Raw genomic sequence first — 13,485 nt, forward strand, 5'->3', positions numbered from 1 at the left:
TACCTATCTGACATCCAAAGTTGATGTTTTCTATTCTGTACTGTCTTGGTAGATGTGTAATGACTTAGAATATTGTTATAATCATATTTTACTCATATTTACTTCAAAGAATAATTCCAAATTCTCTGTCAAGGGGCTGAGCAAGGGTGGGAAGATCCAGCCTACAGCCTATAGAAGACCTATAAACTCATTGCATACATGATAGAACAAACATGTTTCATAAGTTTCTCATTAGCTGCCCATAGCCATCTTCGGAACTGATAATTTTGTAGGGCCCGTAAATGATGTTATAAATATCCAATAGCCTTGATAGGAAGAAAGATTCCCTACCCCTGGAAATGATAGCTATATAAACAGAAAATCAAAACTAGAATGATGATGGGTTCCTTGACAGTGGCGGAGGCACGGGAGAAGCAGGACACGCATCCACCCGGAAGGCTCACAGAGGGCTCACTGCATTACCAGCCTCTCAGCTAGACTTGAACACCTGGAAGGCTGACCGAGGGCTCACTGTGCTACCAGCCTCTCAGCTAGACTTGAACACCTGGAAGGGTCACTGCATTGCCAGCCTCTCAGCTAGACTTGAACACCTGGAAGGGTCACAGAGGGCTCACTGCATTACCAGCCTCTCAGCTAGACTTGAACACCCGGAAGGCTCACAGAGGGCTCACTGCATTGCCAGCCTCTCAGCTAGACTTGAACACCTGGAAGGGTCACAGAGGGCTCACTGCATTGCCAGCCTCTCAGCTAGACTTGAAGGATGAGGAAGAATTTTGGTTTTTTTGTTAATCATTTTTTTAAGAGCCAGAGTATTTGGAGAAAAATGCCACTAATTTCATATTGTTTCGCTAGACAGGGACAAACATAAGGACCACACAGATCACAGGGTATTGACTAACCATACAGAGACATACTCATTTTCTTCCCTACACAGTGTGGTTTCCCTGAAAAAAGGAACAACATTAGTTTTGCCTTTTTAAAAATCATTATAAAGTACTGACCAAAGAAAAATTAAATAAAGAACTACGTATAATATTCTAGGTAAGAAACAGGAAAGTTCTACACAAGGCAATGGGACCCAAAGATCAGGAGCACTAGGAGAGGTCAAACAGGAAACATTCTACCCTTCCAGATTCTTGATCTCTGTACCTGCCTTTCCTTTTCTGTAACTCAAAACAAAATAAATAATACTGTTCAGTCCGTGGTATAGCTGTTTATTCACTTCATGTAAGCACTTGCTTTGAATGAACTTTTTACATTTTCACATCTGGATCATACAATGAAAAATTGTGGAGAACTCTCATAAATTTTATGAAATCTTTTAACTTCTCAATGGAAACTTCAAAGTTAGAAACATATGGTTCATCCATCCAACTCTTTACTGTGTAAGCTTTTGGTCTGGAATTTATTTCCACACAAGTTGTAATGTAAAATCAAAAGTCAACTTGCCATGGTTACTCCACATTACAAGTTCTACCATCATCACGAGACTGCATTAAGTATAATTATTCATTTCTCTTTTCCTTTAGCAGTCTCAGGAGTTGTGACTTATAAGTACTTTTGTCCAAGTAGCATTCATTATTTTATTATAAGCCACTTGTCTTATATACTTCCAAGGAAACATGTATTATTCTGCTTTTCAAGGAAAAATATGAGTGTATTTCTCCAAATTTATAAACATGTACATTCATGTATACATTCATATATATGCACATTCATATAGACATATAGATAATATATAGATACAATATGTTTATTACATGTGCAACTAAAAGCTTATTGGACTAAAGCCCATTTTAACCATTCTGTTTCACTTATACTAAAATCCAAAAACTTAAATCCATTTTCCTGTACTATGTATAAAGAGATCATAGATTTGTGTATTTTATGTGTGTACTGTTCTTGGGGCTTGAACTTAAGGCTTATATGCTGTCCTTTTGTGCTCAAAGCTAGTGCTCTATATCTGGAGCCACATCTCTACACCTGGCATTTCACTGGTTAATTGTAGACAAGAGTCTCATCGACTTTCCTTCCTGAGCTGGCTTCCAACTGCGATCCTCAGATCTCAGCCTCCTGAGTAGCTAGAGTGTGAGGCACTGACACCCACCCTGTAGCCAGATTTAAAAATTATTTTACTTTTTATAAATTAATTTAGGACTCAATGCTTAGAATTGTCTTGCTCAGTAGTCCTAACTAGTAGTATTGTTAGTAGACAAATTAATTTTACTAACATAGCTTTACAGATTTCTGAAAATCTACCATTTGTACGTTTTATAAATATTTTACTGTCCATGAGATATGTACCTGAAAGTGTCAGTGTAATTATTTGCTAGGTACATCCCAAACCAGAGTACAGTCCTAAAACTATAAAATAGCAGCCTAAGTTCACGATATTAACTTATGTGCCTCTAAGTCAGCATTCTCCAGAATCTAATTTAATTGAAGGAGCTTTGCCTGTGTAAACTTCTCCTTTGTTTAAATAAGATTCCACTGTTTAGTTTTGCCTTAAGCAAATGCAGCCTTTTGTTTGTCCATAAAACACTAGATTAAATGTATAGGCCAATATGAATAGCTTCCCATCATTACACATGTGCCGTTGGCATTTGCCCCTTTGCTGATGTGCAAGGGATTGTTTTTGAGAACTAGGGCTGCAGCTTTAGCCTGATATTTGGGGAAAATCCATTTTGGCAAGAAACTTACCTGCTTATTTTTTTTATTTGAAAGATTGTGTGAGATTTACTTTTTAAATGCAACTGCTAATGCTCTAAATTCAGTGAATTATGTAAGCATTTGCCCTCAAAGTACACTGAATTTTTTAATTAGTTTTATTATTTGTACCAATAGTATCTAGCTGCCCTAAAAAAAATAGTATTTAGCTCTCTGTATAAAATAAGATTCATTAAATAGCTGTGGGGATTTAATTTGTTCCCTCATCCAACTGTAGTTTGTTACCAAATTTCAATTTTGATGAATATTTAGAAATCTAGTACTTTGTTTCTCTGATTGTTTTTGTTTTTTTGTTTTTTTGTTTTTGTCGATCGTGGGGCTTGAACTCTGAGCTCTTCAGCTCAAGGCAAGCACTCTACCACTTGAGCCACAGTGCCACTTTGGGTTTTCTGGTGATTAATTGGAGATAAGAGTCTCAGAGATTATACTGTGGGGATGTTGGTATAATTTGTGGAGGGGAAGGGAAAAAACAAATTGTTTAGGGAAACAGGTGGACCCATTGCAACAATGAGATGTACAAGATGTTATGTCGAAAAACGAACTTCACAACTTTGGCAGGGAGGAGGCGGCCAGGAATGGTAAGGGGAAACAAAGGAGGAGGCAACAATGCATGATAAGAAATGTACTCATTACCTCTAGGATTACTGACGTTAGCCACCAGCACCCAGCCTGATTGGTTTTTGTCAAGGCTGACATCAGATTCCCAGCGGAGACCTGTTCATTGTGATATGTTTATAACAGGTACATTTTCCCTACTCAGGCAATGTTAGATGTCGCTGCAAACCAGGGCTGGCTGGTAACTGCTCTGAATATCACCCACCTGGTTCAGATGGTGATCCAAGGCCGGTGGTTAAAAGACTCTGATCTTCTTACAATACCAAACATAGAACAGCACCATCTTCACCTTTTCAGGTAATTGTTTTAATGCCAAAATATTCTTTTTCTTTTTTTCTTTTATCAGGATGGGTGTTAGGGAGCAAACCCAGGTCTTATGCTAAACATGGGCTCTACCCAGTATCCTCTCCTCTATTCCAAATTCTTTCAAATCTGATTGAATTTCATAGGGTGCCTAGAAATATGATTTAATTTGTTTTAATGCTTCAAAGAGCTTTGTTTAAAAATAAGCCAGGGCCCAAAATAAACAGACACAAAGCTGGGGAAGTCACAGCACCAAATAAAGCTATAGTTTAAGTGGCCTAAGAGGCCTTAGCTGCCTCCTTGGAGCAGAGTCTGCTGGATGAATGGAAAGGGACATGAACCTTCGCTGGATGAACCTGGCACCTGGGGTGGGGTAAAGCAGTGTGGGGGCCCAGGGAGAATGGTGGAGAGTGTTGTTCATCCAGTTGCAGGCCTGGACACCTTCCACAGCTGGTAGAATTCCAGTGTTGTGTGGGGCTTGAAATCAGGGCTTGGATGCTGTGCCTTAGGTTTTTTATGCAAGACTGGTACTCTGCCACTTGAATCACAGCTCCACTTTTGACATTTTTGCTGGTTAACTGTAGATCAGAGTCTCACAGACTTTTCCAGGCTGGCTTTGAACTATAGTCCTCAGATCCCAACCATCTGAGTAGCTAGCGTTACAGGCATGAAAAAATAAAAAGGATCTACCCCACACAACCCACACAGGCCTATTATGGAAGCTGCTTGGCTCTAGGGGATTCAGTGTTGTTTCCTTGTCACCCTTAAGAGTATAATATTAATGTTATTAATGTAATTCTAGTATACTTTCTTCTAACCTGAAGGTTTAGGTGGCCTGTATATCTGAGACCTAACATGAGTTGTGCTATAAGTCCCAAAGTTTTCTAAGTAACTTAAAATTTTATGTTCCTAGAAACTTGTAACTTCAAACTTTATTTAAATAATTATATTATAAGAAATATTTTGCCTATACTCATTATAAACATTCCAGGTACTTTACACAGGGAAGAGTTGCTTTACATTAGTGCCGTTCTGTAAAAAGGAAGTATACCACTGCCTATGTACCCTCAGTTTTTAACTAAAATGATACATGACTTAGGATTTAGACATCTTATCCAGCAATAGGGATATTGCTTTGAAGTAATCCTTTAGAGAATGCTGGCTAAAGTTAAAACTTACAGTGCCCTATAAAATATGTATCCTATTTAAGGAAAACTATACAAATTATATGAACCCCTGTTGGGAGCAAATCCATATTTATGCTCTGAAGGAATTCTTTTGTTGATATTATTTCATAGGAAATGGAATCCAGTCATGAAGGGCCCACATGCGAAGTGCCGAACCTCCATTGAGTGCCTTCCTGAACTGATCCATGCCTGTGGAGGGAAAGACCACATATTCAGCTCCATGGTAGAGAAGGAGCTGCAGGCTGCAAAAACAAAGCAGGTAAGGCCATCCCTTCCACATTTTAAAGACTTTTAATTTTACTTTACTTTTGATAGTACTAGGATTTGAATTTAGGCCTTCATGCTTGCTGGCAGATGCTCTGCTATTTGAGCCATACCTCTGGCCCTTTTTGTTCTGATTACTTTTTGAGATAAGTTCTCATTTTTGTTTTGCCCAGACTGGCCTGTACTGTGATCCTCCTATTTATACTTGCTACTGTAGCTGGGATGACCACACATCCAGTTACTAGTAGTTGGATCTCACAAACTGTGTGCTCTGGCTAGCCTGAAACCAGTCTTCCTGATCTTCTGACCTTATGCCTCCCATGTAACTGAGATTACAAGAGTGAACCATCATGCCCAGCTTCTTTGAGATACAGGATCGTACTAACTTAGTGTCTAGACTGCCTTCAAACTAACTTAGTGCCTAGACTGCATTCAAACTGTTACCCACTTCTCTCCCTTTCTTTTAGCTGGGATTACTGTTATATACCATTGTTGTACCAAAAGTTTTCTAAGTTAGGGTATGGTTTTTGAAGTCAGGATCATCTATACATTCTTTCTCTGCCACTTTTTAACCATGATTGTGAACATCACAACACTGTATCTGTCTGAAGTTCTTGTGAAAGTTAAGCAAAATATTACATAAATTGCTTTATATAAATTGCTTGACATAGACTAAGAACTAAATATACTAAAGTCAGCATTCATATTGGCAGCATTCTGTCCAATGCCATCAATCTTGTCTTTGCAAGGCCTCATATAGTTGTCCATCTCAAGGCTGCTCCACCCAGTCCTCTAATCCCTTTTTTCACTTAGTTTTTCTTTATTCATATGATCCCCTCAATTATATGTTTATACCCACTTCTTATTTGAAGCATTATTGCTCCTAGACTCTAAGACATTCTTTCACATAAACTCATATAACTTACATAAAAGTTAAATTTATGCTATGAAAGGCAGCATGGCTCATCTATCCAGACAGTATTTGAGAAGGCGAAACACATGAATGAAGGATGCCAAAAATATTTGGCTGACTAGATCTTTACCTTACAATGTCAAAGTAAATATTTAGGACTTCTAACATAATTAATATATTAATATTTGCAAACAGAGATACTAAAGACACTTCTAACCAGGACTCCTTTTTTTTTCCCAAGTGAAACTTATTTTTGAACTGACTTGGAAAAAGTGTAACAAGCATTAGTGTCTGATTGTTCAGTTTCTGTTGAATCCAAAATTGGCACAAAAACTATTTAAATATTCATAGTAAATGCCTACTTTTCTAACTAAATTACCATTAAAATTATGAATAAAAACAGTACCTGTGAATCCAGATAAGACTTCAGTTAGCAATAACAGATTTCTCCTATAGAATACCTTGGTTTTTAAGCCAAGTTTTAGATGTGATGAAAAATTAAAACATTGTTATAATTAGTTCAGGGAGAACTCAGAAGTAAACTTACTTAATTTATTTGCATAAATTGCCATTCTGTTATCTTTAAAACCAAATGCAAATTGGCTCTGTCTGATATGATGATGGTTATTTGGCTCAGAAGTGCTTCAATTTGCAGAGCAATCTGGTGTGGGCTCTGCAGTGAGGCGATCCCAGGTAACATACAAATCCTGAATTATTCCTGAAATTAGTATGTTTAAAGCATCAATTTAAGTGCTAATTGCAGTAGTAATGAGAAAAAGCAGTACGACTGTGAGATTTGCATCTTCTACCCCATCAGTATGCCTGGAACGGCTGCTGACTGGCAGAGGATTTGGCTGCTAATTAAATAATTGTATGCATGGCAGCGCTCTTGCCTGATTCAATAGATGAAGATTAATCCTCAGATAAATATGTTTGGCTGGTATTGAAATGTCTTAGTAGTTTCTTTAAAAATAGCTTGTGTTGTGTATACATATATATATATATATATACACACATATACACATATATATGTGTGTACACATTCATAAAAAATATCAATATTAAGTTCTTTAAAAATATTATATGTGTGTGTACATACACATAAATATAAAGTGAAATCCCAATGATTTGTTAATAACAGAAAATATATTGCTACTTATAGAACAGTAAGAAAAAATAGAAACTCATATGGTAAATTTACCATGTTTTCTCACAAAATCTCATGCTCTGCAAAATTGTGTATTTTAGGGCCCCCAGACCACTTTCCCAGTTTTGTGCAGTTTTAGAAGCACAGCTTCTACACTTAATAACTTCTGGTCATAGATGGAGTTAGGCCTCATCTGGACTTAAATTATATAATGTGGTTGACTGTTCCAAAATCTAGTTACAGGCATAATATCAGATTCACAAGACAAGTTACAGATTTGGAGGTGCATTTCTATTTTGCATTGGATTGACATATTTTTAATTCCTAGGGCATAGTTTGGTTCATCAGGAATACTTTATTTCAATTTCATACACACAGCAGCACTTAAAGCTATAGCAAATTGGAGAAAAACATACACGGAAATATATAGAATACATTAAAGAAGTCAGAAAACCAAAATTAAAGTACTCACATACATTTTCAAACTATCTTAGAAGATAACAGCCAACAAATTAGTCAGTGATTGAGAAATCTTCTTAATTGATAGTAGTATTGCCACATAATTTTATGTAATAATAAAAAGGTAACAGTTACCCGAAGACCTTGAGTTTACTGTATTAAATGTTTTCCATGGATTTAGGAGTTACTCATTCATTCAGCATTGTTGCACACTTGCCATAAGTGGCTTTCCATGTAAAAAGGACAAATAAATAGGTAAAATTCTCCACCCTCTTGATGCGTTAGTCTTATTTGTACTGTCATCCTGGTAATGCTGAAAATACATATTTGTGTCTAGAAGGAACCCTAGGCTCATAGATATCCGAAGACATAGAGATATAAAAACGTTTTCTTCTCAGAAAAAAATAGTAATATAATCAAAAGTTTTTTATAAGTGGCTAGTATTAATTACTGCATCCCAATTATTGGATTTGGTTTTTGTTTTTTTTTTTTTACAGATTGCCTTTACCTTCCCACATAATGCTCTCATTTTAAAAGTCACATGAGCCATGTACCAATGGCTTACGCCTGTAATCCTAGCTACTTAAAGAGGCTGAGGTCTGAGGATCGTGGTTCAAAGCCAGCCAGGACAGAAAAGTCCCTGTGAGACCCTTATCTCCAATTAACCCCTCAAAAGCTGGAAGTGGTGCTGTGGCTCAAGTGGTAGAGCTCTAGCCTTGAGCAAAAGAGCTCAGGGACAGTGCTCAGACCCTGAGTTCAAGCCCCACAACCAACAAAAAAAAAAAAGTCATGAACACTAGAGTAGATATGTCTCTAAAACAATTCAATATTAAACATTTTTAATTTCATTTCTCTTATTATAGTCAACAGCTACTCAGCACCAGGAAGTGTATGAAATAAAAGATATAAATTAAAATGATAATTCATTTTCAGATTTTCCTAAAAAATCATTACTAGCCAATAATTAATAGCCAGCTATTTCTTACACACACACACACACACACACACACACACACACACACACACACACACACACACACACACACACACACACACACACGAAAAACTAGGAAAATCTTAAGTGAGTAAATTACATGAGTATCAATATCCTGGTTGTAGTCCTGTAGTCTTATGTTGGAAAAATACACCATGGGGGTAAAATTGAGTAAATAGTTACAAAGTATCAGCCATTAATCCAGAATCTCAAAATTAAAAAGTTGAATTTTTTTTCCTAACAGCACACATTTCTTGGATCTCTGCATCAGACACTAACTCTTTTTTTTTTTTTTCAGGCATGGAATTTCTTGTCTCGCCTGCCAGTGATAAATGTTGGCATAAGTGTGAAAGGCTCATGGGATGACTTAGCTGAAGGGCAGCATGAACTCTCTGTCTCCACTCTGACTGCAGACAAACGAGATGACAACAAATGGATCAGATTGCATGCTGACCAGGAGTATGTGCTTCAAGTCAGCTTACAGAGAGCCCACTTTGGGTTCCACAAGGTATAGTATTTTGTTTTCATTCTCAGATATTTCACACCAAATGCCAACATGCACCACCACACATAGCTTTTATATTATTAATGTGCCGTGTCATTCATGAATCCTGCTTTCTCAACTGGCCTTAACCAGCAAGAATCAATCTTTTGAAAGTAGTCAGTTCTCCTCATGTTCTATTTTGGGTCCCAGAATATGAACTTTACATAATAATGCATCACCTACAGTACGGTCTCAAAGTATGGTTCAGCAGAATTTCCTGAGATGCCTTTTAGAAGGCAAATTCTTTGATAACACTCCAAATTGACTGAACCCGAGACTCAAGATCTGAGGGATCGCAGTGCCCTGCATGATTTTTAAGGAAGTTAAGCTTGGAGAAGCCCTCCTTTAGATACTTGGGAATATAGGAATCACAGTGGACTAGAGGAAATGAGATTGAAGCTTCCCAGCTTAGCTCTGTGCATTTGATTAAGAAGCTAAGCTTTTCTGAGCCTCAGTTGCCACATCTGCCTTCTTTTCTTCATTATAATGCATATGAGCAAGCTTTGTCAATTGCATACAGACCAAAAATACACAATAGTTTTATTTTAAATTACTTTTCTCTGTACTTCTGACATCAAAATTATTTATTCCTTTAAGATAGTAGCATCAAGTGGGCAGATTGGTTTTAGTGCCATAATTATGAAAGAAGAAGACTCTGTCTTTTCAGCCCAGCAAATTCAGGGTTTTCTAGTGACTGGAGTAAGCCCTTGGGTAAGGTCGTAGTTTGTTGTTAGTACCCCTGTTTTCACCCATGAATGGGTCAGTAATTGAATGCTATTTTGTTGTCACTTTAGAACAAGCCTGCAAGTTCTACTTCATTCCATTTATAAAAATAAGTCAGTGTATCTATGAACTGATTGGCCTCTGGCAGTTCAGAGGCTTTGATGTGAGCATCTTTATATGATTTATTATGTCCATAAACAAATAATAGTAATGACCGTAATGATAAAACTGGGGGGAAAACTTTTTTTACCTTGTTGTTCTATTAATCATGCTAGAAAACATGTGGATTTTATTTCTGACTGCTATAAAAATACACTACTCTTTGACCCTCTTTTAAAATGCTATAAGTGGAAATCTCTCCCCTAGGAAACCAAGTGAAATCTGATTAAGAACCATGTCATTATTAATGTATCATATGCCACAAAGCCATTGTCTTAAAGAATCACTATAATGATCTTGCTTTTGTAAAAATTTATCCAAAATAATTACTTAAAGTATCATCATTATGTTTCTGTCTAAGCTTGAACTTGTAAGATATCTTAGATGCCATATTAGAATCTATATTCTTTATGTGGGCTTTATTCAGGGGCCAGGAGATCTATTATTTATATGATAATAGTGCTCATTAACTTGGTCCAAAGCATAATTTTGATTGCCTTTTGTCTGTTTTCCTAAGCATTAGGAACTTATAAACAGTTATTTGTAAATAAGGAAGATTTGGTTAATATGATTTTATCCCAGTCATCATCCAAAGGTAGAAAGTTAATTGTAGGAATGGCTTGATAATTTATTAATTGATAGCATGAATTGGAGCTTCTGCCAGGCAGGTACTAGTGGCTTGGATCTGTAATCCTAGTTACTCAGAAGGTTTGAAGCCAGCCTGAGCAGGAAAGGTCCCTGTGAGACATTTATGTCCAATTAACCAATCAAGAAATGGAGGTCGAGCTGTGGTTCAAAGTGGTAGAGCACTATCTTTGAGCTCATGGACAGCACACAGACCCTAAGTTCAAGCCCTATAACGGACCAAAATAATAATAATAATAATAATAATAATGGCTTTCTATTCTCAGCCAGATATTCTAGTAGTTGTAGCCACAAAGAAGCATTTATATATACTATGAAAATCTATAAAGAAAGATCGGTAATGTCATATCCAAGACACCTAACCAGAAAGAAAGATTTAAATCATAGCCAGGGACCAGTGATTCACACCTGTAATGCAAGCTACTTGGGAATCTGAGATACAGTGGATCACAGTTCAAGGCAAGCCAAGGGGGAAAAAATTATACGCATTAATATACACCTGTTAACCTAGCTTTGTGAGGTGTTAAATTGGCAGATTACAATCCAGGCATGCTATCTCAAAAATAGCCAGAGCAAAATAAGACTAATGTCATGGCTCAACAGTAGAATGTGTGCCTAGTAATCATGAAGCCCTGAGTTCAAACCCTGGTACCTCTACACAAAAACAACTTCAAATCATCCCATTTAGATATGCCTAAATTGTGTAGATTTATGGACTTTAAATGAAAACAACAAAGCCTTTTAACTATAAGGGGTGTAGAAAGTATCAACATTATAAATATATTACCTCTTTTTCTGGTTTATAGGGAAAGCAGGAGAGCTACGCAGTTGCCCCTCGATTTCCCAAATCAAAAGATGAAGGATGGTTTTTGATACTAGGAGAAGTGGATAAGAGAGAGCTTATTGCTTTAAAGCGAATAGGATATGTTCGAAGTCACCAGGACATTTCCGTTTCTTTTTATACCCCTGAAATACCTGGAAGGTAAGCAGATTCTCGCATAAAACTTATAAAGCAAAAAGGGGGGGGGGGCACAATTCAAGACGTAAAGCACCTGCCTAGCAAGCACAAGGCCTTTAAGTTTAAATACCAACACTACCATTTAAAAAAAAAAAAGCCAGGAGAGTTTCACATGCGCTCTTTTTTTACATTTTAGGTATATCTTCACTCTGTATCTCATGAGTGACTGCTATATTGGCCTGGACCAACAGTATGACATTTATCTCAATGTCACACAACCAAGCATTTCCACAGAGGTCGACACAGAGGTCTCAGAAGCCTTCACTGACCTGGCAATGAAGTAACCTGACCCAAAGAAGCCATTTGAAAGAAGCGGCTAAGAATCTAGCTGTTCAGTCATCTAGAGAGAGTTGAATTACTTGATGTTTACCAAGACAGAATCAACTTCTAACCTCAAGACATCCAGGAAATTGACAGTGGCTGCAGTATTAACTCCAGCAACTTAGAGTTAGCCACAGTGGCCTTCCAGCAAATGTTGCCTTTTACCACATTGTCTCCGTAGGTTTCTTGATATATAACATGAGTGTGTGGGATAGTCTTTTAACTTTTGTATATTTGAGTTGATATTTAGGAGTTACCAATCAAATTTCACATCTCACAATATACTGTTTACATGGATATTTGCTTCTCCCTTTTTTTAAAGGAAAATTACAATGAGGTATGACAGTGTTAGAATTTTCACTCTGCAGCACAAACTATATAAATCTATAAGGTGATACCAAATGGATCTTACTAGCAAAAAGTATACTTCAATTTGATCACAAGTAGAAGTAGTTTCAAGAAATTTCTTATGGTCACAAATGTTCATAATATATGATATAAAATTATATTACAAAGTCCAATGATGATTGTAAAAGAAGACAATATATTGGTCTTAGAAAGGATGGAGACTATAACTGGTGGAAATAAAATATATAGAGTGACACTTCAATAAGCTGGCTCAAATTTTTCTCCTGTTTCCATTATATTGTTTATTTTTTCCCTGCTATTACATTGATGACTTCAGTTCTGTTCTTGCAAAACATTCATGAAGAGAGGTACAGTCAAGCTCATGTAGTAGTAGAGATCATATTTCAAAATATTTTGTCTTTTTGCTCAACTCCACAGCTAGATTTTCACTGTCACAAAGAAACTAGCTATGTTCAAACATGTTTTACATGAAAAAAATAAGTTCAAAATGAAATAAAGACTTAAATGTAGAGCAAAAAAACTACTAGGAAAAAACACTTCATAACATTTGTCTGGGCATGGATTTTTTTTTTGTGAGCAATAACATAAAAACCCAGGCAACAAAAGAAAAATAGGACAAATACAATTATGTTAACAAAAGAAATAGTCAACCTACAGAGTGGAAGAAAATATTTATAAGTTCTTCATCCAAGAATATATAGGGAACTCAAAAAAAAAAAAAACTAAGCCAAAGCAAAAATACCCAATTAGGCAGAGTTTGGGAGTGAATTTGGAAGAAAAGCTTAAATAGAGCATTGCATTCACAATATTAGAAGACTAACCCAGTTCAACAGTTGATACCTTCTTCAAAGACAAGAAGAGGATCAATAGACAAGAATAAAATTCTGTGAAGTACCCTTGAATTAGAGTGTAAGAACTACAAATCTTACGTATACACAATGAAATCTCTGGCCAAATCACCAGAGGTCAGCCCTTAATTTTGTGAGAGCTTTCTTTAGAACATTTAGACCAGATATAGTGTCTCACATATGTCATTCCCAGCTGCTCAGGAGCTGAAGATCAGCAGAATCTGTGGTTCAAGGACTGCCCATGGAAAA

General features: G+C 36.6%; 1 protein-coding gene across 1 annotated transcript in view; it reads left to right on the top strand.

Moving 5' to 3' along the window:
* Window positions 1–12,654, top strand: part of Ascc3 (activating signal cointegrator 1 complex subunit 3) — a 232,900-nt gene extending 220,246 nt beyond the window's left edge. The window contains exons 38-42 of the mRNA XM_070010685.1: window positions 3,488–3,639; window positions 4,944–5,091; window positions 8,908–9,117; window positions 11,487–11,662; window positions 11,835–12,654. Of these exons, the coding sequence (XP_069866786.1) occupies window positions 3,488–3,639; window positions 4,944–5,091; window positions 8,908–9,117; window positions 11,487–11,662; window positions 11,835–11,982 (834 nt within the window). The 3' untranslated portion in view covers window positions 11,983–12,654. The remainder of the gene's footprint in view (window positions 1–3,487; window positions 3,640–4,943; window positions 5,092–8,907; window positions 9,118–11,486; window positions 11,663–11,834) is intronic.
* The last annotated feature ends 831 nt before the right edge of the window (window positions 12,655–13,485 follow it).

This window comes from Dipodomys merriami, unplaced genomic scaffold, assembly GCF_024711535.1.
Source record: "Dipodomys merriami isolate MVZ:Mamm:240054 unplaced genomic scaffold, mDipMer1.0.p SCAF_8, whole genome shotgun sequence".
In the NCBI taxonomy this organism is placed as follows: Eukaryota; Metazoa; Chordata; class Mammalia; order Rodentia; family Heteromyidae; genus Dipodomys; species Dipodomys merriami.